We start from the raw sequence: 27,066 nt of genomic DNA on the forward strand, positions 1-27,066 counted from the left end.
CCAGGATGGTCTTGATCTCCTGACCTCGTGATCCACCTGCCTCAGCCTCCCAAAGTGCTGGGATTACAGGAGTGAGCACCGCACCTGGCCCCTTTACCTGTTTTATAACTGATTTGTGCATCTTTTAAAAATGATTTGTCAAAGTTCTTTAAGTCCCTTTTCTATCATATGTCTTACAGTTTCCACCCCAGTTTATTTTTTTATATTAGTTTGATATTTTTTGCCATGTAGAAATTTTTAATTATTATGTGGTCAAATCTGTCAGTTTTTTTCATTTATGCCTTCTGAGTTTTGTATTATGCTGAAAAAAAAAATGCTTGCTTATGTGACATTGTTTTAAATAAATTCTTCCAAGTTTTCGTCTAAGGTTTTTGAGACAGTCTCCTTCACCCGGGCTGGAGTGCGGTGGCGCAATCTCAGCCTCCCAGGATCACCTCTACCTCCCGGGATCAGGTGATTCTTGTGCCTCAGCTTCCTGAGTAGCTGGGATTACAGGCATGCGCCACGATGCCTGGCTAATTTTTGTATTTTTAGTTGAGATGGAATTTCACCATGTTGGCCCGGCTGGTCTGGAACTGCTGACCTCAAGTGATCTACCCACCTTGGCCTCCCAAAGTGCTTGGGATTACAGGCATGAGCCACCATGCCCGGCCTTCTTCTAATTTTTTATGATTTCATGTATTGTTTACATTTTTTAGCCACCTGGGATTTATTTTGATGTAAGAATAAAGTAGGTATCCAACTTTACTTTTTTTCCTAGATGGTAAACCGGTTGCCCTAACATCATTTATTGAATAACTCATCTTTTCCCTGGTGATTTAAAAACCAGTTTTATCATATTCTAAATTCCTGTATGCATTTGGGTCTATTTACAAAACTTCTTAGGTTCTGATACTATGGTATTTTAACTATTACAGCTTTAAAATGTCTTTTAATATTTGGTAGCACTGGGTCTGTAGGACTTTGTCATTGTGGAAATGTTCTGGACCAGAGCCATCTGGGACCATTGGCACCAGCCACATATGGCCACTGCACACTGAAATATGGCTAGTGCACCTGAGGAACTGAAGGTTTTAAAACACTCAACTTGAGGCACATGTGGCTAGTAGCTGCTGAATTGGTCTGTAGGTCTGCAGTATAAAGTGAGTGTCTTACTAGTATGTCTTAGAAATAGGACTGATCAGTCATAAAGGCTGTGGGCTTCCTTAAGAACTCTTCTTTATCAGCAGCCATGCTCTGCCCTGCCAGGGAGCCTGAGATGTCCTTCCTGGCTGCAGACACTTCATCCGTTTCTCTGGGTGCCTACTTTGTGTGGAGGAAAGTCTTACTCTGTCACTTAGTTTAGGCAGTTTCTGTGCCTATTAGGATTTTTGGCTTTAGTTAGAAGAATATTCTCTTTAAAGGAACTTCTGAAGTTTTTAAGTAGAATTATATTTAAAAAAAAATCATTAAATGTAAGTTCATACTCCTTTATCTGAAATTCTGAAACGTTAAAGCTCTGATGGTCAGAAATTTTAGTAACTTACATGATCACCAAAACGATAAAGTACTTAAGTAGAGTTGAGCAGTCTTGAAAGCGCAGCAGAGTTTGGTAGATATTTTAGGGGCTTGTTATTTCTTCATCTGCTATTCATGAAGAACTAAAAAGCTGTAGGAATCCTTTTTTCTAGTTTTTTGAGACAAGTTACTTGGCATAATTCTAAGAGATGAAATCAAGGTGAATTACCATAAGCACTATTATTATTTTTCATAAGTTTATTGCATTTGTGAGAGGGAAGGGTATGAATGAGAACTTTGATTTAAAATAATGCTGAGTGGGGGGCGGTGCCAAGATGGCTGAATAGGAACAGCTCCAGTCTACAGCTCCCAGTGTGAGCAACGCAGAAGATGGGTGATTTCTGCATTTCCAACTGAGATACCAGGTTCATCTCACTGGGGCTTGTCAGACAGTGGGTGCAGGACAGTGGGTGCAGTGCACCGAGCATGAGCTGAAGCAGGGCGAGGCATCGCCTCACCTGGGAAGCACAAGGGGTCAGGGAATTCCCTTTCCTAGCCAAGCAAAGCTGTGACAGAAGGCACCTGGAAAATCGGGTCACTCCCACCCTAATACTGTGCTTTTCCAACGGTCTTAGCAAATGGCACACCAGGAGATTATATCTTGCGCCTGGCTCGGAGGGTCGCACGCCCACGGAGCCTCGCTCATTGCTAGCACAGCAGTCTGAGATCGAACTGCAAGGCAGCAGCCAGGCTGGGGGAGGGGCGTCCACCATTGCTGAGGCTTGAGTAGGTAAACAAAGCGGCCCGGAAGCTCAAACTGGTTGGAGCCCACCGCAGCTCAAGGAGGCCTGCCTGCCTCTATAGACTCCACCTCTGGGGGCAGGCCATAGCCGAACAAAAGGCAGCAGAAACCTCTGCAGACTTAAATGTCCCTGTCTGACAGCTTTGAAGAGAGTAGTGGTTCTCCCAGAACGGAGTTTGAGATCTGAGAATGGACAGACTGCCTCCTCAAGTGGGTCCCTGACCCCCGAGTAGCCTAACTGGGAGGCACCCCCCAGTAGGGGCAGACTGACACCTCACACGGCCGGGTACCCCTCTGAGACAAAACTTCCAGAGGAACGATCAGACAGCAACATTTGCTGTTCAGCAGCCTCTGCTGCTGATACCCAGGCAAACAGAGTCTGGAGTGGACCTCCAGCAAACTCCAACAGACCTGCAGCTGAGGGTCCTGACTGTTAGAATGAAAACTAACAAACAGAAAGAACATCCACACCAAAACCCCATCTGTACGTCACCACCACCAAAGACCAAAGGTAGATAAAACCACAAAGATGGAGAAAAAGCAGAGCAGAAAAACTGAAAATTCTAAAAATCAGAGCACCTCTCCTCCTCCAAAGGAACGCAGCTCCTCACCAGCAATGGAACAAAGCTGGACGGAGAATGACTTTGATGAGCTGAGAGAGGAAGGCTTCAGACGATCAAACTTCTCCGAGCTAAAGGAGGAAGTTCGAACCCATTGCAAAGAAGTTAAAAACCTTGAAAAAAGATTAGACGAATGGCTAACTAGAATAACCAATGCAGAGAAGTCCTTAAAGGAGCTGATGGAGCTGAAAACCATGGCATGAGAACTACGTGACAAATGCACACACTTCAGTAGCCAATTCGATCACCTGGAGGAAAGGGTATCAGTGATTGAAGATCAAATGAATGAAATGAAGCAAGAAGTTTAGAGAAAAAAGAATAAAAAGAAATGAACAAAACCTCCAAGAAATATGGGACTATGTGAAAAGACCAAATCTACGTCTGATTGGTGTACCTGAAAGTGATGGGGAGAATGGAACCAAGTTGGAAAACACTCTGCAGGATATTATCCAGGAGAACTTCCCCAATCTAGCAAGGCAGGCCAACATTAAAATTCAGGAAATACAGAGAATGCCACAAAGATACTCCTCGAGAAGAGCAACTCCAAGACACATAATTGTCAGATTCACCAAAGTTGAAATGAAGGAAAAAATGTTAAGGGCAGCCAGAGAGAAAGGTCGGGTTACCCACAAAGGGAAGCCCATCAGACTAACAGCAGATCTCTGGGCAGAAACTCTACAAGCCAGAAGAGAGTGGGGGCCAATATTCCACATTCTTAAAAGAATTTTCAACCCAGAATTTCATATCCCGTGAAACTAATCTTCATAAGTGAAGGAGAAATAAAATCCTTTACAGACAAGCAAATGCTGAGAGATTTTGCCACCACCAGACCTGCCCTACAAGAGCTCCTGAAGGAAGCACTAAATGTGGAAAGGAACAACTGGTACAGTCACTGCAAAAACATGCCAAATTGTAAAGACCATCGATGCTAGGAAGAAACTGCATCAACTAACGAGCAAAATAACCAGCTAACATCATAATGACAGGATCAAATTCACACATAATAATATTAACCTTAAATGTAAGTGGGCTAAATGCTCCAATTAAAAGACACAGACTGGCAAATTGGATAAAGAGTCAAGACCCATCAGTGTGCTGTATTCAGGAAACCCATCTCATGTGCAGAGACACACATAGGCTCAAAATAAAGGGATGGAGGAAGATCTGCCAAGCAAAGGGAAAACAAAGGCAGGAGTTGCAATCCTAGTCTCTGATAAAACAGACTTTAAACCACCAAAGATCAAAAGAGACAAGGCCATTACATAATGGTAAAGGGATCAATTCAATAAGAAGAACTAACTATCCTAAATATCTATGCACCCAATAAAGGAGCACCCAGATTCATAAAGCAAGTCCTTAGAGACCTACAAAGAGACTTCGACTCCCACACAATAATAATGGGAGACTTTAACACCCCACTGTCAACATTAGACAGATCCATGAGACAGAAAGTTAACAAGGATATCCAGGAACTGAACTCAGCTCTGCATCAAGCTGACCTAATAGACATCTACAGAACTCTCCACCCCAAATCAATAGAATATACATTCTTCTCAGCACCACACCGCACTTACTCCAAAATTGACCACATAGTTGGAAGTAAAGCACTCCTCAGCAAATGTAAAATAACAGAAATTATAACAAACTGTCTCTCAGACCATAGTGCCATCAAACTAGAACTCAGGATTAAGAAACTCACTCAAAACTGCTCAACTACATGGAAACCAAACAATCTGCTCCTGAATGACTACTGGGTACATAACGAAGGCAGAAATAAAGTTGTTCTTTGAAACCAACGAGAACAAAGACACAACATACCAGAATCTCTGGGACACATTTAAAGCAGTGTGTAGAGGGAAATTTATAGCACTAAATGCCCACAAGAGAAAGCAGGAAAGATCTAAAATTGACACCCTAACATCACAATTAAAAGAACTAGAGAAGCCAGAGCAAACACATTCAAAAGCTAGCAGAAGGCAAAAAATAACTAAGATCAGAGCAGAACTAAAGGAGATAGAGACACAAAAAACCCTTCAAAAAATCAATGAAGCCAGGAGCTGGTTTTTTGAAAAGATCAACAAAATTGATAGATCTCTAGCAAGACTAATAAGAAAAGAGAGAAGAATCAAGTGGATGCAATAAAAAATGATAAAGGGGATATTACCACTGATTCCATAGAAATACAAACTACCATCAGAGAATACTACAAACACCTCTACACAAATAAACTAGAAAATCTAGAAGAAATGGATAAATTCCTGGATACATACACCCTCCCAAGACTAAACCAGGAAGAAGTTGAATCTCTGAATAGACCAGTAACAGGCTCTGAAATGGAGGCAATAATTAATAGCTTACCAACCAAAAAAAGTCCAGGACCAGATGGAATCACAGCTGAATTCTATCAGAGGTACAAAGAGGAGCTGGTACCATTCCTTCTGAAACTATTCCAATCAATAGAAAAAGAGGGAATCCTCCCTAACTCATTTTATGAGGCCAGCACCATCCTGATACCAAAGCCTGGCAGAGACACAACAAAAAGAATTTTACACCAATATCCCTGATGAACATTGATGCAAAAATCCTCAATAAAATACTGGCAAACCGAATCCAGCAGCACATCAAAAAGCTTATCCACCATGATCAAGTGGGCTTCATCCCTGTGATGCAAGGCTGATTCAACATACGCAAATCAATAAACGTAATCTAGCATATAAACAGAACCAAAGTCAAAAACCACATGATTATCTCAATAGATGCAGAAAAGGCCTTTGACAAAATTCAACAGCCCTTCATGCTAAAAACTCAACAAATTCAGTATTGTTGGGATGTATCTCAAAATAATGAGCTATTTATGACAAACCCACAACCAATATCATACTGAATGGGCAAACACTGGAAGTATTCCCTTTGAAAACTGGCACAAGACAGGGATGCCCTCTCTCACCACTCCTGTTCAACTTAGTGTTGGAAGTTCTGGCCAGGGCAATCAGGCAGGAGAAAGAAATAAAGGGTATTCAGTTAGAACAAGAGGAAGTCAAATTGTCCCTGTTTGCAGATGACATGATTGTATATCTAGAAAATCCCATCGTCTCAGCCCAAAATCTCCTTAAGCTGATCAGCAACTTCAGCAAAGTCTCAGGATACAAAATCAACGTGCAAAAATCACAAGCATTCTTATACATCAATAACAGACAAACAGCAAAATAATGAGTGAAATCCCATTCATAATTGCTTCAAAGAAAATAAAATACCTAGGAATCCAACTTACAAGGGATGTGAAGGACCTCTTCAAGGAGAACTACAAACCACTGCTCAATAAAATAAAAGAGGATACAAACAAATGGAATAACATTCCATGCTCATGGATAGGAAATCGTGAAAATGGCCATACTGCCCAAGGTGATTTATAGATTCAATGCCATCCCCATCAAGCTACCAATGACTTTCTTCACAGAATTGGAAAAAACTACTTTAAAGTTCATTTGGAACCAAAAGAGCCCGCATCACCAAGTCAATCCTAAGCCAAAAGAACAAAGCTGGAGGCATCACGCTACCTGACCTCAAACTATACTACAAAGCTACAGTAACCAAAACAGCATGGTACTGGTACCAAAACAGAGATATAGACCAATGGAACAGAACAGAGCCCTCAGAAATAATACCACACATCTACAACTATCTGATCTTTGACAAACCTGACAAAAACGAGAAATGGGGAAAGGATTCCCTATTCAACAAATGGTGCTGGGAAAACTGGCTAGCCATGTGTAGAAAGCTGAAACTGGATCCCTTCCTTACACCTTATACAAAAATTAATTCAAGATGGGTTAAAGACTTAAATGTTAGACCTAAAACCATAAAAACCCTAGAAGAAGACCTAGGGAATACCATTCAGGACATAGGTATGGGCAAGGACTTCATGTCTCAAACACCAAAAGCAATGGCAACAAAAGCCAAAATTGACAAATGGGATCCAATTAAACTAAAGAGCTTCTGCACAGCAAAAGAAACTACCATCAGAGTGAACAGGCAACCTACAGAATGGGAGAAAATTTTTGCAATCTACTCATCTGACAAAGGGCTAATATCCAGAATCTACAAAGAACTCAAACAAATTTACAAGAAAAAAACAACCCCATCAACAAGTGGGCGAAGGATATGAACAGACACTTCTCAAAAGAAGACATTTATGCAGCCACCATACACATGAAAAAATGCTCATCATCACTGGCCATCAGAGAAATGCAAATCAAAACCACAATAAGATACCATCTCACACCAGTTAGAATGGCGATCGTTAAAAAGTCAGGAAACAACAGGTGCTGGAGTGGATGTGGAGAAATAGGAGCACTTTTACACTGTTGGTGGGAGTGTAAACTAGTTCAACCATTGCGGAACACAGTGCGGCGATTCCTCAGGGATCTAGAACTAGAAATACCATTTGACCCAGCCATCCCATTACTAGGTATATACCCAAAGGATTATAAATCATGCTGCTATAAAGACACATGCACACATATGTTTATTGTGGCACTATTCACAATAGCAAAGACTTGGAACTAACCCAAATGTCCAACAATGATAGACTGGATTAAGAAAATGTGGCATATATACACCATGGAATACTATGCAGCCATAAAAAAGGATGAGTTCATGTGCTTTGTAGGGATATGGATGAGCTGGAAACCATCATTCTCAGCAAACTATCACAAGGACAAAAAACCAAACACTGCATGTTCTCACTTATAGGTGGGAATTGAACAATGAGAACACTTGGACACAGGAAGGGGAACATCACACACCAGGGCCTGTTTTGGGGTGGGGGGAGGGGGGAGGGATAGCATTAGGAGATATACCTAATGTAAATGATGAGTTAATGGGTGCAGCACAACAACATGGCACATGTGTACATATGTAACAAACCTGCACGTTGTGCACATGTACCCTAGAACTTAAAGTATAACAAAAATATATATATATAAAATAATGCTGAGCATTTGCCATGCACATCCCCACATTCTCAGTGGAGAGGGTAGGGGTTACCTTTATATATGGATGAGGAAACTGAGGCTGAGAGGTTACTACTGGCTTGAGGACACTCACTTTGCTGGTAGGTGGAAGAGATGGGTTGGAACCCTGAGTGTCTGAGCCCCAGCTCCATCATGACCCCTCTGCAGATGATGTGCTTGGCAGAGCAACCTTCTGAAGGCCAGAGCCCCTGATCGACTCTGCACTTGGGCGCTTGATGATGCCAACATCTGCTTTCAGTTACTCAGCCAGGTTCCAGGAGAGACAAGAATAAGGATACGGCCGTTTTCAAACTGCCCTTGCCAGGTTGGCAAGATGGCTATTTCTGTGTCCTGCCCTGACCTGATATTTGGGACTCAAAAAGAGAGACAAATTTAGATTTAAAATCATGCCTATGTGACAATGATATTAGTTTGTTAATATATAATATTTACTAAGCAAAGCTATTTCTTACCTAAATATGAGGAATAATAGAAAAAAGAATAATCTATTTCTAAAAAGTATAGAATGGGCATTAGAAGAGTTTTATTTTTTCTGGATTAAAAATGTTGGGGTTAATAGATTATTGCTGTTATGATGTATTCTCTCATTTATTTTTAAAAATAACAGAGTTTATAATCACCACTCTTAACCTTAATCGTAAAAGATGTGAATCATCAATAAGTTTTAAAATAAAATAAGAACACTGTGGATTGTTGAGAATGTGGTATGGGTCTGACCCCTAGTGTACTGGGTCAGCAGGGGCAGCTGTGTTGGGGTCGGCGGTCCCTCCTGTCACAGACTCTCCCTGTCTCTGTCTGGCCTGAGCGGCTTGATGGTTCCTGATTCCCGCCCCTCCCACCGGGCTCTGTTGCCTTCTAGGATTGTGGTCATTTTCACCTACTGGGTGCTCCTTCCCTTGATGTTTTTGTTTCCGAGGCCAACTTTCCTCACTAGGAAGTAATCTTGTCTTGGTGTAAAATGAAGCTATTGTCACCACGGTGTTTCATTTTATCAGCTGGCACATATTAAGTGTTGTGTGTGTTGGGAGCCTTCCAACTACTTTTTTTTCTTTTTCTTTTTTCGAGACAGAGTCTCTCTCTCTCGCTCAGGCTGGAGTGCAGTGGTGTGATCTCAGCTCACTGCAACCTTCACCTCCTGAGTTTAAGCGATTCTCCTGCCTCAGCCTCCTGGGTAGGTGGGACTACAGGCACGGGCCACCATACCCAGCTAATTGTATTTTTAGTAGAGACGGGGTTTCACCGTACTGGCCAGGCTGGTCTTGAACTCCTGACCTCCAGTGATCTGCCTGCCTCGACCTCCCAAAGTGCTTGTATTACAAGTGTGAGCCACTGCGCTCCACCCAATGACTTTGTTTGAGACACAGTCTCGCTCGGGTCACCCAGGCTGGAGTGCAACGGTGTGATCTCGGCTCACCGCAACCTCTGCCTCCCAGGTTCAAGTGATTCTCCTGCCTCAGCCTCCTGAGTAGCTAGGATTACAGGCATGCACCACCACGCCCAACTAAGTTTTTATTTTTAGTAGAGATGGGGTTTCTCCATGTTGGTCAGGCTGATCTCGAACTCCTGACCTCAGGTGATCTGCTTGCCTCGGCCTCCCAAAGTGCTGGGATTACAGGTGTGAGCCACCGTGCCTGGCCCCAGCAACTTTTTAACATAGATCATCCCTAAGCTTCACAGCATCTTACAGGCTCTGTGCTGTCTCTGTTTTATGTGCAAGGAAGCCAAGCCCTGATTTGAACTCAGTTTCTCAAACTCCAAGCCCTCCACTCTGCCATGCTGTCCTTGTGGAGCTCCTGAGCAGGATGGGCAGAGGTGGCATGCAGGTGACCAAGTGTGGGGCTGTTGGCCCCCTCATTCATGTCCTTGCTTCCTCTCCAGGTGGCAGATATGCTGTTGGAGCTCTGTGTCACCGAGTTGGAGGATGTGGCCACAGACTCGCAGAGCGGCCGCCTCTCTTCTCAGCCTGTGGTGGTGGAGAGTAGCCACCCTTACACCGACGACACCTCCACCAGTGGCACAGTGAAGATACCAGGTACGGGGGCCGGCCCCAGAGGGGAGCTGCAGCCTTTCCCACCTTCAGAATGATGTGATTCTGTAATTGCTTCAGTAGAAACAACCATCTCCATTTTATAAAAAGAAGTTACAGAATTGCTTTAGAATCACTTTTCTCCCCTTTTCTAACAAACTACTTTTGCACAATAAATCATGATATAGAAAGTCACACAAAGTAAATGTTTAGCTTCATGATAATCAGGCAGATGCCCTAGTCATCATGACGCAGGTCTAGACCTAACCTGTGGCAAATTCTGGAAGCCCTCAGTGTATCCCCTGATGTTCCTCTGAGTGATGCTGTCCTGATATTGATCCATCACTGACTTGCATTTCTGGACAGCTTCTGTTACCCATGTGTATATCTTTTGTTTTTAACAACTCAACAAAAATTATTAAGAAGAAAATTGTTGAGGCCCTGGCCTTTGATCTGGCGGGCTTCACTGCAGCCTGGATCTGCTGACAACGCGGCGTGCTGCTGTTCAGTGTGTTCCTCAGGCCCGTCCTTCTGCAAGGTGCTGCGCTATTCGGAGGCCCATAAGTTCTGCCCCTTTCGCCAGCTCCTTAGTGGTTGTGACTCAGCCTCAGCAGGCACCTCCTGTCTGCCTGTCTTTCCTTTGTGACATCAGCAGCCCCTGAGGCTTATTAGCACCCGAGGCTATTGGCCCATGAGGGGCTACAAATGGTGCTATTCTAGTGGAATCATTTCTTGCTTATTTGTTAGCTGGAATACTTTCTTGTAAAGAGACATTTCCCTTCATCCTGTAGTTAGTTGTTCAAGGTGCTGTTTGCCTGAGAAAGACACGATAAAAGCTTGATTCTTTCTTCCATTTACCAGAGAATGAATTGGTTTCCTATTATTTCTTGAAGGTGACCTGTTTTTTTTTTTAATGTTATTATGAACTCATGGATTGGAACATATGTGATTGTTTTACTCTATTGTGATTATCTTTGTTGAAGCTGAGATTATCCTGTTTCTAGACAGTGGCAGCCTCTTCAGTGTAGCTCCCGAAGTGATTCTGGTAGTCTTCAGTAGCGTCCAGGCAGTCTACACAAGGTGTCCTCGGTTTTTTGTAGGTTGCCACTCTTCACCTGGGGTCTGCCCTGGATTCTCTTGAGTTCATACTGATACGTAAAAATTTTTTCCTTTTATTTATTTTTTATATTTTATTTATGTATTTATTTGTTTAGAGATAGCATCTTGCTCTGTCATCCAGGCTGGAGTGCAGTAGTGCAATTATAGCTCACTGTAGCCTCGAATTCCTGGGCTCAAGTGATCCTCCTGCCTCAGCCTCCTGAGTAGCTAGGAGTACAGGCACATGCCACCTTGCCTGGCTAATATGCTGATTCCTTCTACTCAAATTCAAAAGTATGAGGTCTGTACTTCTTCTGTTACATCTGTCTCTCCTTTCTTCCATATCAAATCCTGGTTCCAAGAGTGTTTGATAAAATATCTCATGATTTTTCATTTGCTTTACATAACCACATTTCATACACGACAGACTTAGGATATAATTTCAATACTGCCAACATCAGTATAATTACTGAAATTCTTAAAAATCTTAGAATATGCCCTAATTTTCTCGAATTTATTAAAATAATTATACTGCATCTACAAGAGCATAATAGTTGTTACATACTATACTTTCTTTCAGTCTTCGAGTCTTAGTTTTACTGACTGGTCCTCGTGGGGTCTGAAGTGCACTCTAGTGAATTCCTCATTAGTCCCTGAGATCAGACTTGTCCATGAGAGTTTTTGGCCTTCAAATTTGAAAGGTAGTTTTTCTGGATATTAAAGCCTTGGATCATGTCTTTTTCCTCTGTGAAAGTATGATAATGATAACATCTTTTCCCCTTAGAAGTCACGTGTGTTTTTTCAGTAATTTTACTAGAATATACGTTCGTGTGGCCATTCTCGGTGATGTTCTCGGTTAGTTAGAAGCCGCGTGTGTTTTTTCTGTAATTTCACTAGAATGTCTGTGTGGCCGCTGTTGGTGATGTTCTTGGTTAGGAGCCGTGTGTGTTTTTTTGGTAATTTCACTAGAACATACGTTCGTGTGGCTGTTGTCGGTGATGTTCTCGGTTAAGCCAGTGTGTGTTTTTCGGTAATTTTACTAGAATGTGGGTTCATTCGGCTGTTCTCGGTGATGTTCTCGGTTAGAAGCCGCGTGTTTTTTCAGTAATTTTACTAGAATATACATTTGTGTGGCCGTCCTCAGTGATGTTCTCGGTTAGAAGCCGCGTGTGTTTCTTCGGTAATTTTACTAGAACGTACGTTCATGTGGCCATTCTCGGTGATGTTCTCGGTTAGCAGCCGCGTGCGTTTTTTTCGTGATTTCACTAGAATGTGCATTCGTGCGGCTATTCTCAGTGATGTTCTCAGTTAGGAGCTGTGTGTGTTTTTCGGTAATTTTACTAGAATGTGCGTTTGTGTGGCCGTTCTAGGTGATGTTCTTGGTTAGAAGTCACGTGTGTTTTTTTGGTAATTTTACTAGAATGTGTGTTCGTGTGGCCGTTCTCGGTGATGTTCTCGGTTAGGAGCCGTGTGTGTTTTTTGGTAATTTTACTAGAATGTGCGTTCGTGTGGCTGTTCTTGGTGATGTTCTTGGTTAGAAGTCGCATGTGTTTTTTTGGTAATTTTACTAGAATGTGCGTTCGTGTGGCCGTTCTCGGCGATGTTCTTGGTTAGAAGTCACGTGTGTTTTTTCGGTGATTTTACTAGAATATACATTGGTGTGGCCGTTCTTGGTTGGAAGTCGCGTGTGTTTTTTCGGTAATTTTACTAGAACGTGCGTTCATGTGGCCATTCTAAGTGATGTTCTCGGTTAGAAGTTGCATGTATTTTTTCGGTAATTTTACTAGAATGTACGTTTGTGCAGCCGTTCTCGGTGATGTTCTCGGTTAGGAGCCGCGTGTGTTTTTTTGGTAATTTTACTAGAACACGTGTTCGTGTGGCCGTTTTCGGTGATGTTTTCAGTTAGGAGCTGCGTGTATTTTTCGGTAATTTTTCTAGAATGTGCGTTGGTGTGGCCATTCTTGGTGATGTTCTCGGTTAGAAGTCGCGTGTGTTTTTTTGGTAATATTACTAGATTATACGTTCGTGTGGCTGTTCTCGGTGATGTTTCGGTTAGGAGTCGTGTGTTTTTTCAGTAATTTTACTAGAATATACGTTTGTGTGGCCGTTCTCAGTGATGTTCTCAGTTAGAAGTTGCGTGTGTTTTATCGGTAGTTTTACTAGAATGTGCGTTCGTGTGGCCGCTCTCGGTGGTGTTCTCGGTTAGCAGCCGCATGTGTTTTTTTGGTGATTTCACCAGAATGTACGTTCATGCGGCCGTTCTCGGTGATGTTCTCGGGTAAGGGGTGCTCCTTTAGTCTGTCGTCCCAAGTCTGTTTTGCAGGGAGTTCTCTTGAATTACAGTCTGCAGTGTTTGTTCTGTAGCCTTGCTTAGCAGTCTTTTCTGGGGACACTTGGTAACTCTCCATGCATTGCATAGTTCATGCCTTTTAGAGTTAATATTGGTTACTTTCTCTTTCAAGTACTTTTTACCTCTGTTTCTTTTTTTAAAATTTCCTCCTTTTTTCCTATTTGTCTTAAGGTAGCATCTGCTGTGTTTATTTGATTTTACACTCTGTTTTAGTCTCCATTGGAATGTAGTTTTATTGTAATTCTGTCTTCAGCTTTATAAAATGTTTTAGTTTTTGTAAGTCTGATTTATGTGGTTCTTTCATGTCTTGTATCATTTTTCTAATTTCACTCAATTTGTTTTGAAATGTTCAGGGTTGATGTGTTTTGTGGGTGTATCTTTCTGGCCTGCTTTTATTGCCTGTGGGGATGTTATTTTGTTCCTTATTCTCACTTTTCTTTTTTTTTTTTTGGAGACAGAGTCTTGCTCTGTCACCCAGGCTGAAGTGCAGTGGTGTGATTCTGACTCACTGCAGCCTCGACCTCCCAGGCTCAAGCCGTCCTTCCCCATCAGCCTCCCGAGAAGCTAGGACTACAGGCTTGTGCTGCCACACTTGGCTAACTTATTTTTATTTTTTGTGGAGATGAGTCTCTCTGTGTTGCCCAATCTTGTCTCAAACTCCTGGGCTCAAGCAATCCTCCCAGCTGGGCCTCCCAAAGTGTTGAGATCGTTACAGGTGTGAGCCACTGTACCCAGCCTATTCCCTTTTTCTAACAATAACTTTTTATTGTATTTGGTCTTATACTTTTATCTCACTCACTTTTTTTGTGAAATCATTTTTCTTCAACTTTTAGAATGAGGTGAGATTCAGAAAAGCTTTGTCACTTTGTCGCCCAGGTTGGAGTATGGTAGCACGATCGTGGCTCACTACAGCCCCAAACTCTGGGCTCAAGCGATCCCCCTTCCTTAGCCTCCTGAGTAACTGGGACTATAGGCCGTGCCCAGCTAATTTTTAAAATTTTATATTTTAAAATATATAATACATAATAAAATATATAGCCTGTTGTCCAGGCCTGTCTTTAACTCCTGAGCTCAAGCAAGCTGCCTGCCTCGGCCTCCCGAAGTGCTAAGATTACAGGAGTGTACCACTACATCTGGCCCAGAAAAGCATTTTTAAACTTGAAGCTATTACTTCATGATAGAAATTTAAAGAACAAAGGGTATTTCTAGTCAGCCTTTGCCTAGACGAAAATCTTGTGACCCTTTTTCTCTTCTGTTTCTCTCTTGCTTTATATCTAGTCCACCAGGAAATCCTGTTTTCTCTGCTTTAAAAATATATTCCAAATTCAACCATTTTTCCCTCACTCTAGACATTCTGGGCTAGAGCACCGCGGGGTCTCACCTGGTTTATCATCCTAGCAACCACATACTAGCTGCCTCCCTGTGTTCCTGCTTCCACTCCCCACCTCCTGTGTGCCCCCCCCCCCCCACAGAATCAGCCCCCAACAGAGCATGCAGAGATAGTATCTAAAAACCAGTCCAAGCCTGTCAACCCTGTAACCGTAAGAGAGGACCTGAGCCCCTGCCCCACGTCCCTCCTTCTTCCCTCCTTCCTCCCCTGCCTCTTTCCTGGCCCCTCAGTGCCATCCTCTGCTAGATCTTAAAGATCTTCCAGCCTGAAGGAAAACTCTTGTGCCTCTGCTCGCACACCTCTCACACCAGATGTGTGGGTTCTCCACACCAAGCGGTTCTCCAGTTCTCTGGACACGCCAGAAGTTGAGGTGCTCCTCACCTCCAATGCCCCTCACTTCCCAGGTGACCCACAGCTGCCATCTGACTTGGCTGCACACTAGGCATTCCCACAGCCCCTGGTCAGGGTGATGTTCGCTGTAAAGCTTGATCCAGGGGAGTGGGGTTGCAGTAGGAAAGTCTGCCCGGGAGTGACCGCACAAAACAAATTGGCCAAGTGGAAGTGTTTTCTGGCCTTCCAGTCCACAGACATAATCTTCAGTGGGGATGAGCTGGGGAAAGGGTGGTCAGTCTGAGATGCTTGTCTTTGAGGCCAGTTCTTTCTGACTTTCTGCTATTCATTAGCTGTTAAATGTGGTTTTAGTTTCACTGTTTCTACTTTGGGTGCTGATCTGGAGTGGTTGCTATGTTTTGTGCTTGCCTGTCCTCCAGGTGCAGAAGGACTCAGGGTGGAATTTGACCGGCAGTGCTCCACAGAGAGGCGCCACGACCCTCTCACAGTCATGGACGGCGTCAACAGGATTGTCTCCGTGCGGTCAGGTAAGGACAGGAGGTTGAGCAGGGCATGATCTACCCACCTGTGTCTCCGTAGACACAACCCTTCACATTTGTAGGACAGAATGCTGCCTTCGTATTCTCATGGAAGTCTTAAGGAAGGGACAATATGCTATTCAGCTGTGAAACACAGTGGGTTTGCTTGCCTCTTTCCCATACTTTTAAATACAGTAATTATCTGTGATGTATGTACCACATCCCTGTCGGATGGGCCCTGCCTCATCAGACAGTTGCAGAAGGTGCTGGAGACGTGTGAGGTGCCAGGGCTCGTGTAAGGTCATGGTTGGCATACTGCAGAGCTTCTTCAAAAGGTTTGTTTCTTACTGGCTGCAGTGAGGGCATGGCCATGTGTGGAGTGACTTCTGTATGTAGGTGGAGGCAGCCACATGTCCGGCTTGTCTCTGCTGCTGGGCTCCATGAGGCCAGCGGGGACAGGTCAGGACGTCTTTGGGTGCTTGTGAAATGCTCTTTTACCAAGTGTTTTAGAATTGCCAGTGCAGGGGTGTGTGTATGCACCTTTTAAGACCTCTTTATCCTTCATCTCGAGTGTTTCCTGTAAAGGGCCAGGTAATGCAGCCTCTGTCATAACAACATGCAGACTGGATGCCAGAGAATGGGCGTGGCTGTGTCCCAGGAAAACTTTATTCACACAGTGTTACTTAGTTAAGTAAAGCTTTGCATGAAATCGTATGGTCCCAGTGCGCGTGGGTTTTTCTGGTGCTTTGACAGATGTCTGCCAGTGTAGTTTTCAGTAGTGTTGTTGGATGTGAGTTTTTCTGCATCCAGCGGAAAGCCTTTATGGGCCATCCCTGGGTTGCTGGCAGATGGTCCTTCTGAAGCAGAAATCTGGCAGGGTTCTCTTGGCCTTCTAAGATCCTGTAGATCTTAGGTGTAGTACACCACCGCTCCTGTCCACAGCAGCCAGGCCCTCTGCTCCCTCGAGGGCGGCCTACTCTGGGCCGTGCTGAACCACACACATGGGGCTTTTGTTGGGAGAGCTAGGGTTCTTCCTTCTGCTGCCTGGTCACCTGGTTGTATCAGAGCTTTCCCGGAAAATGTCCCCATGGCCCCTGGCCTGATGTGTGCTGGACACCCGGAGGCCACTCACTGTATCCTGGCTGGTGGGGTCATTTCCCCACTGGGTGGTGGCTTCTGCCAGGGCAGTGTCTGCCCGCCTGCCCCAGTTTCCTGGGTACCTGGTACAGGGGCTGAATGCGTGTTTGCTGAAGAATGGTATGTATTAAAATGTGAATCCCAAGAGTGTTGTGTCACTGTGCACTTCGGCTTGGGAGAGCTTGGATTGGAGGAACTTGCTCTTCACACGTGATGGAAATCATTCTGCTTTGCGTCTAAGGAGGTTTGTGTTGATTGGATGATGGAGTGAAGCTAACCCCGGGGTGCGCTTTCCTCCCGCAGGCCGAGAGTGGTCCGACTGGTCCAGCGAGCTGCGCATCCCAGGGGATGAGTTAAAGTGGAAGTTCATCAGCGATGGGTCTGTGAATGGCTGGGGCTGGCGCTTCACCGTCTATCCCATCATGCCAGCTGCTGGTAAGGAAGGGGCTTATGGCGATCAAGGTTAGATGACTGGCTGTGGATTGTTTCTGGAGCAACAGGGACGCGTGCACATGTCCACGTAGTGCCTGACAGCCTGCCTTCTGCTGTGTTGGGGTGAGTGCTCTCACAGGCCCCGCTGAGGTGTGGAACAGAACACAGAGATCTGTCCCAGCCATCCAGCTGTCAGGCTCACACTCCTCCTCACCTGGTGTGGAAGGAGTTGTTGCTGGTGCGGTTCTTAGGCTTTTGGTTTACAGTGGAAGTGTGAGTGTGAAGAGCGAGGCTCACCGACTCGCAGTGGCATGCATGGGCACACCAGCTGTTGCCTTCTGGTGGGTGGGGCTGGGTGGAGCCACCCTTGTTCGTTGGCGGCTTCTTATGGGGTGGTACCTAGCTTGTGAAACCCGGGGATGTTTACAGTGTTCATTCACAGGCCCTAAAGAACTCCTCTCTGACCGCTGCGTCCTCTCCTGTCCATCCATGGACTTGGTGACGTGTCTGTTAGACTTCCGACTCAACCTTGCCTCTAACAGAAGCATCGTCCCTCGCCTTGCGGCCTCGCTGGCAGCTTGTGCACAGCTGAGTGCCCTAGGTAAATGCCACCATTACAGTTACATCTGTTTTCCTACTTGGAAGAAACCATCAGACTTCTGATACTTTCTCTCTGCTCATTTCAGCTGCCAGTCACAGAATGTGGGCCCTTCAGAGACTGAGGAAGCTGCTTACAACTGAATTTGGGCAGTCAATTAACATAAATAGGCTGCTTGGAGAAAATGATGGGGAAACAAGAGCTTTGGTATGGAGCATTCTAGTACAATTTCTAGATTTGTGACCCTTGGGGAATAAAATGTTGCTTTAGTAGTCTAAACCTCTAAATCGTTGAGAGGAGTTGGGGAGTTTCACATAAGAATAAGGAGGCCTTGGACCGGGCGCGGTGGCTCATGCGTGTAATCCCAGCACTTTGGGAGGCTGAGGTGGGCGGATCACGAGGTCAGGAGATCGAGACCATCCTGGCTAACACGGTGAAATCCTGACTCTACTAAAAATACAAAAAATTAGATGGGCGTGGTGGTGGGCACCTGTAGTCCCAGCTACTTGGGAGGCTGAGGCAGGAGAATCGCTTGAACCCGGGAGGTGGAGGTTGGAGTGAGCTGAGATCGCGCCACTACACTCCAGCCTGGGCGACAGAGCGAGACTCCGTCTCAAAAAAAATAAATAAATGAATAAAAATAAGGAGTCCTTTGTCCCATCCAGACTTCTCGTATGTTGCAGTGCATACTGAGTTCAAGTTGGACTTTGATTTTCTGAAAATCTGTCTCGACAGCTGTGAACATAGGATTGTGTGGATTGGACTTCACAATGAGGCTAACTAATGGCCTCCCCTTTATTTTGCTGACTAAAGTAGTCCCTTTTGATCCTACCCATGGGAGGAGACAGGCAGTGTTTGTGGGCCAGAGAGGGGCTATTTCTCTGGAAGCGGATGTACTGAAATCAAGACCAAACATTCTGAGATGAGTCTTCAAACTCCTCTTTTTTATTTTAGTGTTTATGTTCTTTTAGCTTTTTTCCTACTTGAGAATTTTGATAAGCTTTTTTTTTTAGTTTTTTTAGAAGAATTAGTACCAACATAATAAAACATTTGACGGTAGAAACAAATGGTCAGCCTCCCCGGCACCTGGATTCCTGCGATAGAATACTGTTCTGTTGTTTCTTAGAGTTTTACAGGTAGTGCTCTTGCTGCTTTGGTGAAAGGTCTTCCAGAAGCTTTGCAAAGGCAGTTTGAATATGAAGATCCTATTGTGAGGGGTGGCAAACAGCTGCTCCACAGCCCATTCTTTAAGGTAATGTTTCACTTCTTTTTTAAAGTGACAATAGAGCTATTTGACTGAAAGAGCCACTGAGAGTTGTCATGTGCAGTGTGTGTGTTTTAGGCCTCTGAGGGCAGCTGTAGGTATTGCTGAAGTCAAATATGAAAAAATCTCAAGAAATGATCGTGTAATCTAAACCCTTAAACCATAAGCCTGTAACCGTTAGCATGCCTTGAGATGCACAGGTGTTCTTGTCACTTGATACAGGCAACAAGTGTTGCAGCAGTTGTGTGGCACGTGGCTAGGAACTGTCAGAGGTTGCCACATCACTGATGGTGGCCGTATCCTTGCTGTGCCCATGGCCGTCATCCTGGAATAGGAGGTCCTGCGGAAGGAGCCACAGAAACCTTGGCCTGTTCACTGCATTTCTGAGTTTCCCTGAGTTTGTCATTTTTGGTGCCTGCAGGTACTGGTAGCTCTTGCTTGTGACCTGGAGCTGGACACTCTGCCTTGCTGTGCTGAGACGCACAAGTGGGCCTGGTTCCGGAGGTACTGCATGGCCTCCCGCGTTGCTGTGGCCCTTGACAAAAGAACACCGTTGCCCCGTCTGTTTCTTGATGAGGTATTGCATGATATTTTGGAATCACTTTTGGGATGCAAAAACATTATTTAGCTATAGTGTAACAAGATGCCAATATTATGAGACACAGAAAAATTTCGCTTGCCAAGGAATATCAAAGAAAATAACACATAGGTGAAAACGAGTGAACTGACACTGTGAATTTCAGTTAAAGTTTATTTTTAGTAAACTACAGGTAGAATGATACTGTCTAGACATTTCTAATATGTTAGACTTGATGCAGTCATTATTGGTTTTGCCCATGAACCATAACATTGCAATGTTGCTCTTCCCTCATATTTTTAGGCAGGGATTCCTTCTGTCTTTCCTTAGTATTTATCTATTTTGTTTGAGATAAGTGTTTGATATGTAACATCATCATAATTTTGTTTAGGTGGCTAAGAAAATTCGTGAATTAATGGCAGACAGCGAAAACATGGATGTTCTGCATGAGAGCCATGACATTTTTAAAAGAGAGCAAGATGAACAACTTGTGCAGTGGATGAACAGGTTATTATATTAGAAACAAGCAGTAATGTCGATCGTGAGTGTGAGAGGCTGTGTGCATTTTTCTTGCCCATGGCAAATGCTCACTTGATGTGTATTGTAGGCGACCAGATGACTGGACTCTCTCTGCTGGTGGCAGTGGAACAATTTATGGATGGGGACATAATCACAGGGGCCAGCTCGGGGGCATTGAAGGCGCAAAAGTCAAAGTTCCCACTCCCTGTGAAGCCCTCGCAACTCTCAGACCCGTGCAGTTAATCGGAGGGGAACAGACCCTCTTTGCTGTGACGGCTGATGGGAAGGTAAGAGCTCTTTTTCTGTGTCACAAGGTCATTGAGCCTGAGGCAGTTGTGGCTAAAGGTGCTGTGTGGTTCTTAGCACGTGCAAGAATCTGTACTAAAACGTTTCTCAGGATTAATAGTACTGTGGTATGCAGGAAGCAGCTAGAGTTCTAAGATATTTTTGTATAATCTTTAAATTAAAAAAAAAAAGTTTAAGACAGTTTTGCTCTTGTTGCCCAGGCTGGAGTGCAATGGCGTGGTCTCGGCTCACTGCAACCTCCACCTCCTGAGTTCAAGTGATTCTCCTGCCTCAACCTCCCGAGTAGCTGGGATTATAGGCGCCCGCCACCACACCTGGCTAACTTTTGTATTTTTAGTAGAGACAGGTTTTCACCATGTCGGCCAGGCTGGTCTCGAACTCCTGACCTCAGGTGATCCACCCACCTTGGCCTTCCAAAGTGCTGGGATTACAGGCATGAGCCACCACACCTGGCCAATTTATTTTTATTTTTATTTTGAAAATACGTCATGTATGCAAAAGTATTACAATTTTTGTTTGCATATCACTCGTTAGATGTATTTCTTGTTTGCTATTGTAAATACTATCTTTTAAAAAATGTATTGCTGCTGACCCGGTGCGGTGGCTCATGCCTGTAATCCCAGCAATTTGGGAGCCCAAGGTGGGTGGATCACCTGATGTCAGGAGTTCGAGACCAGCCTGGCCAACATAGGAAAAACCCTGTCTCTACGAAAAATACAAAAATAAGCCAGGCTCAGTGACATGTGCCTGTAATCCCAGCTACTCGGGAGGCTGAGGCAGGAGAATCACTGGAACCCGGGAGATGGAGGTTACAGTGAGCCGAGATCACACCACTGCACTCCAGCCTGGGTGACGGAGTGAGATTCTGTCTCCCCCCCCAAAAAAAGATTGCCACTGATATATAGAAATATTGGATGTTTATATATTGACTTTATGTTTGGTGACCTACTTGACTGTCTCCATTCTAGTATATGTGAAGATTTCTTGTATCTTCTTTATAGAGTGCCGTAGTCTCTAAATGAATTCTGTTCCTTTCTGTCTAGCCTACCTCTCTTTTATTTTTCCCGTTTGTGTGGGAGAATGGGAGCTCATGGTGCAGGCTGGGGTTGCGGTGTGATTCTGGGTAGGAGTGGGCGGAGGCTCCTGCCTTGATCAAGACTGGAGCGGGTGCAGATGGAGCGTTCCCAGGCTTCCAGTGGGGTTTGAGTAGAAGCCCTTGATCAGATTAGGCATGTTTCCTTCTGTTTCTAGTCAACAGTGGACACTGATTTTTGTTCAACACTCTTTCTACGTGTTTTGAAATGTTCTTTCATAGATGTTTTCTTCTTCTTCTTTTTTTTTTTTTTTGAGACAGAGTCTCACTCTGTCGCCCAGGCTGGAGTGCAGTGGCACAGTCTCGGCTCACTACAACCTCTGCCTCCTGGGTTCAAGCGATTCTCCTACCTCAGCCTCCCGAGTAGCTGGGACAACAGGCGCCCGCCACCACGCCTGGCTAATCTTTTTTTTTTTTTTTTTTTTTGGTAGAGACGGGGTTTTGCCATATTGGCCAGGCTGGTCTTGAACTCCTGACCTTGTGATCCGACCACCTGGGCCTCCCAAAGTGCTGGGATTACAGGCATGAGCCACCGTGCCTGGCCAATGTTTTCTAATGGATTAGTATAGCCAGTTGGATTAATTGGTTTTCTCATATTAAACAAACTTACATTCTTTGGATAGATCCAGTTTGGTCAGGATATGTATCTGGCTTGTGTTTGTGATAGTTTTGTTTTAGATTTTTGGGAGATCCTATTCATGAGTGAGATACTCTCATGTAATGTTCTGTCTCACACACATTTATTATTTCATAGTTTCTCTGGGTCAGGACTCTGGATGCAGCATAGCTCCGTCCTCCAGCTCAGAATCTCAGCAGGCTGCAGTCATCTTGAGGCTGTCCGAGCAAGGATTCAGTCCCTCATGGACCTTTGAGCTGAGGCCTCAGTCCCTTATGAGCTGTTGGCAGAGCCTCCCCTCACTCAGCCCTTTGCCACGTGTCCATAGAGCATCTCACAGGGTGGCAGCTGACTCTGTCAGCGAGAGCAAGGGAGGCGCAGGAGGGAGCACCAGCAAGAGAGAGTGGAGGAGACAGAGCCCCGGTCCTGTGTAACTGAATCACAGAAGTGACCACACTCCAGTTCTTGCCCTATTCTGCTCATCAGAAGCAGGTCATTAAGTCCAGCCCACACTCAGGGAGAGGGAGCTGTAGTCATACTTGGAGATATGCAGGCTTGGTTCTAAATCAACACAATAAAGCAAGTGTCTTCACAAAGTAAGTCACACAAATTTCTTGGTTTCCCAGTGGATATAAAAGTACTATAGTCTATTAAGTCACATCTTTAGACTCCACTTCTAATTCTAGTTCTCTTGCTGTTTCCACCACATCTGAGTTCACTTCTTCCACTCGTGTTGAATCCCTCAGGGTCATCTGTGAGGGTTGGAATCCACTTCTTCCAAATCCCTGTTAATGTTGGTATTTTCACCTCCTCCCATGAATCACAAATGTTCTTAATGGCATTTGTAATGGTGACGGCTTTCCAGAAGGCTTTCAATTTAGTTTGTCCACATCCGTTAGAGGAATCACTGTCTATGGCAGCTGTAGCCTTATGAAATGTATTTCTTAAATAACAAGATTTGAAAGTCGAAATTACTCCTTGATCCATGTGGCTGCAGAAAAAATGATGTGTTAGCAGGCATGAAAACAACTTTAATCTCTTTGTACATGTTCATCAGAGCTCTTGGGTGACCAGGTACATTGTCAATGAGCAGTAATGTTTTGAAAGAAATCTTTTTTTCTGAGCAGTAGGCCTCAATAGTGGGCTTAAAATATTCAGTGAACCATGCTGTAAACAAATGTGCTGACTTCCAGGTTTTGTTCTATTTCTGGAGCACAGTCAGAGTGGAGTTAGCATAATTCTTAAGGGCCCTAAGATTTTCAGAATGGTCAATGAGCATTGACTTCAACGAGTTCAACTAATAGAGTCACCAGCTGCGTTAGCCCCTAACAAAAGATTTGAAGCTTTGAAGGCAAACATTGACTTCTCCTAGCTATGAAAGTCCTAGATGGTGTCTTCTTCTGATAGAAGGTTGTTCCATCTACGTTGAAAGCCTGTTGTTTAGCGTAGCCACCTTCATCACTGATCTTGGCTAGATCTTCTGGGTAACTTGCTGCAGCTTCTACATCAGCACTTGCTACTTTCCCTCACACTTTTATGTTATGAAGACGGCGTCTTTCCTTAAACCTCAGGAACCAATCTCTGTTACCTTCAGACTTTCCTTCAGCAGCCTTCTCACCTCTGTTAGCCTTCGTGGAATTGAAGAGAGTTAGCAAGCTCTGGATTAGCTTTGGCTTAAGGGAATATTGTGTCCGTTTTGATCTTCTGTCTATGCCAAACATTCTCTATATCAGCAATAAGACTGTTTTGCATTCTCATCATTTGTGTGTTTACAAGAATTGCACTTAATTGTGCTTCAAGAACTTTTTCTTGGGTAACTGGTGCAAGAGGCCTAGCATTCAGCCTGTCTTGGCTTTCAGTGTGCCTTACTCACTAATCTTAATCATTTCTAGCTTTTGACTTAAAGTGAGAAATATGCAACTCTTCCTTTCACTTGAACTCTTAGAGGCCACTGTAGGGTTATTAAGTGGCCTAATTTCAATAAGTTGTGTCTCAGGGACATAATAGGGAGGTCTGAGGAGAGGGAGAGAGATGGGAGAACAGCTGGTTGGCGGAGCAATCAGAACATACACCACATTTATCATTTAAGTTCACCGTCTTCTATGGGTGTGGTTTGTGGTGCCTCAAAACAAGTACAACAGTAACATCAAACATTACTGATCACAGATCATCATAACAGATAAAATAATGAAAAAGTTTAAAATATTGCAAGAATTATCAAAACGTGACATAGTGACGGTAAGTCAGCACATGCTTTTGGGAAAATGGCGCCGATAGACTTGATCAGTGTAGGGTTGCCACAGACCTTCGGTTTATAAAAAACAGTATCTGCGAGGTACAGTAAAGCAAGGCACAGTCAAATGGGGTGTACCTGTATACAGGAGCACACATATTTAGAAGCAGGGATCATTGTGAACCGTATCAGAGGCAGACTGCTAGCACAGGTGTCGAAGTGGTCTAGCCTCATAAAAAGGTTTGAAATATAGCCCCTCTGTGTCAATTCTCAGGAGAATTCTGTTTCTTTTCATTGTTTCTCTGGTTATTTTAACGTAGGTACTTAAAAACCTAAAGTTAATTAGTATTTCTCCCCTCCTCCCAATCAGTGACCCCTTGTTACCCAGTGTTTGGGTTCTAACCTATTCCCCTCTGCCATAGACGTTGTTGTTGTTTTGGTTGTTTTATATGGACTGTGGTTTTTTTTTTTGAGTTAGCCAAATGTTGCACATCTTTGCTTACTATCATTTCTTACCATCATTTGTTATGTCTCAGATCTTATAAAATCATTTCCTTCTCCTTTAGCATATCTTTCTCAATTTAGTGAAATTCTTTCGTTGGTTAATTCTGATTGTTTGTTTCAAAATATCTTCATTTTGTCCTTTTTCTAGGGTAGGGGTTGGTAAACACTTTCTGTAAAGGGCACAATGGTATTTTCAGCTTTGGGCCATATGGTCTCTGTTGCGACTACAAAAGCAGCCCTGGACATATTATAAATGAGTGGGTGTGGCCGTGTTCCCGTAAAGCTTCATTTACAGAAACAAATGATGGGCCTGATTTGGCACATGGGCCATAATTTGCCAACTCCTGTTGTAGTTATGAATTCTCAGGGGCAAGCCTCTGTCTCGCTGTCAGTGCTGAGGCTGAGAAGGGCAGCTTTCTGTGGTGTTCTTCTTATTCACAGTCACTGAGGGGCAACCCTTTGGAGCCCCACTTTCTATAGGAAGTCCTTGGAGGCATGCTGCATTACCCTGCACCATGTGCACCCCAGAGCCTCACACCCTCCCCACTAGAAGCTGGCTTTGGGTGTGGGGCTTGTTTATCCACCTGAGTTTGGGTTTCACTTCCTGCATTGGCCCTTGTGGCTTCCTTATATTATGTCAGTGCAGCAGCACGTTTGAAAGATGTCTAAAACAGCATGGAACAGCATTTAAGTTTTTATCAGGAGGGATGTTTGCCTTCATTTGGAAAACGGCAGTCTGATTTAGTGTGTGTATGTTTTTAAATTAATCATTTTTTAAAATTAATCATAGATGTTTTGTGTCCTAAAACATTCCCACTTAGATTAAAAAAAAAAAAGTGTTTTTTCCCGTGTGGTTTATATGCTGCCCTGCTGAAGTATTAAAATGTATTTGTGTTCTTTTATGGGTATGTTTTGTGGCTGTTATTGTCAGAGTTTTGCATATAGTAGATAATTAAATTGTTTTTTATTTTTCTTGGTGTTAATTGTAGTTGGTATTCTACACAAAAATGGAAGAGCTTCCAGCAAGAAGACCTTATTTTCACAATATGTTTTCTGAATTTGGAATTTCTAATAGTCATGTTTTTATTTCATTTCTAGTACTTTGATAGAGCATGTATAAAGGCATAAACTTACATTCCTGAGATTTTTAACTTTAAATTTTATTTCTATGTGGTAAAAATGTCTAAAGCATGGATTAGGTTTATGAATTAGTAAATTTAGGGGATATTGAGATTAAAAACTGATGTTACTATTGCTTTTTCTTTTCTTAGCTGTATGCCACTGGGTATGGTGCAGGTGGCAGACTAGGCATTGGAGGGACAGAGTCGGTGTCTACCCCAACATTGCTTGAATCCATTCAGCATGTGTTTATTAAGAAAGTAGCTGTGAACTCTGGAGGAAAGCACTGCCTTGCCCTGTCTTCAGAAGGAGAAGTTTACTCTTGGGGTGAGGCAGAAGATGGGAAATTGGGGCATGGCAACAGAAGGTATGATGTGAAAAAATTATTTCAACATTCTATTTGTCTTTGTTTTTGTTTGTTTTAATGCTGCTACAATCTATTGGCGCTTTGTTTTTCAAGGCAACATTTACAATACTCTCAAACTAAATAATGTTAATGACTCATTTGGCAGAAATAGTTTTATGTTCCAATACGAAGGCTTACCCGTATGATTCCTCTGTTGAGAGGGAAAAAAAAGTCAATTCTGTGTTTTTGATGACAAGTACTAAGTAAGTGTTTTTTTGTCCTTCTCCCTTAAATCATCCACTGAATCACGTTTGGCATTTTGTGTAACGTGCGTGATACTAGAACTGCAAATACAGAGGAAATGGCAGGGGTGAGGAAGAAAGAACACACAGTTGACACCATTTTTAAAAGAATGAACCAAACTCACAAGTATTAAAAAATTAATGAGAACTACCAGCCAGATTGGAGTAACAGGGGCCTTCTTATCCTAGGAATAACTAAACCACCATATAAAATATATTAAACAGGTCCGGCGTGGTGGCTCACGCCTGTAATCCCAGCACTTTGGGAAGCTGAGGTGGGCAGATTGCTTGAACTCAGGAGTTCAAGACTAGCCTGGGCAACATGATGAAACCCC

General features: G+C 43.7%; 1 protein-coding gene across 13 annotated transcripts in view; it reads left to right on the plus strand.

Annotated features, from left to right (window-relative positions):
* HERC2 (HECT and RLD domain containing E3 ubiquitin protein ligase 2) overlaps positions 1 to 27,066 on the plus strand; it is a 209,997-nt gene that overhangs the window by 159,319 nt on the left and 23,612 nt on the right. For all 13 annotated transcript variants that reach the window (XR_010151567.1, XM_054667265.2, XM_063794445.1 and 10 more), the window contains 10 exons: positions 9,831 to 9,984; positions 15,587 to 15,694; positions 17,126 to 17,257; positions 17,697 to 17,855; positions 17,941 to 18,059; positions 18,979 to 19,104; positions 19,538 to 19,693; positions 20,085 to 20,200; positions 20,301 to 20,499; positions 26,236 to 26,450. Coding sequence is in view for 12 of the 13 variants with exons in the window: in XM_054667265.2 (XP_054523240.1) it covers positions 9,831 to 9,984; positions 15,587 to 15,694; positions 17,126 to 17,257; positions 17,697 to 17,855; positions 17,941 to 18,059; positions 18,979 to 19,104; positions 19,538 to 19,693; positions 20,085 to 20,200; positions 20,301 to 20,499; positions 26,236 to 26,450 (1,484 nt within the window). In the remaining variant the exon portion in view is untranslated. The remainder of the gene's footprint in view (positions 1 to 9,830; positions 9,985 to 15,586; positions 15,695 to 17,125; positions 17,258 to 17,696; positions 17,856 to 17,940; positions 18,060 to 18,978; positions 19,105 to 19,537; positions 19,694 to 20,084; positions 20,201 to 20,300; positions 20,500 to 26,235; positions 26,451 to 27,066) is intronic.

Source organism: Pan troglodytes, chromosome 16 (genome assembly GCF_028858775.2).
Source record: "Pan troglodytes isolate AG18354 chromosome 16, NHGRI_mPanTro3-v2.0_pri, whole genome shotgun sequence".
In the NCBI taxonomy this organism is placed as follows: Eukaryota; Metazoa; Chordata; class Mammalia; order Primates; family Hominidae; genus Pan; species Pan troglodytes.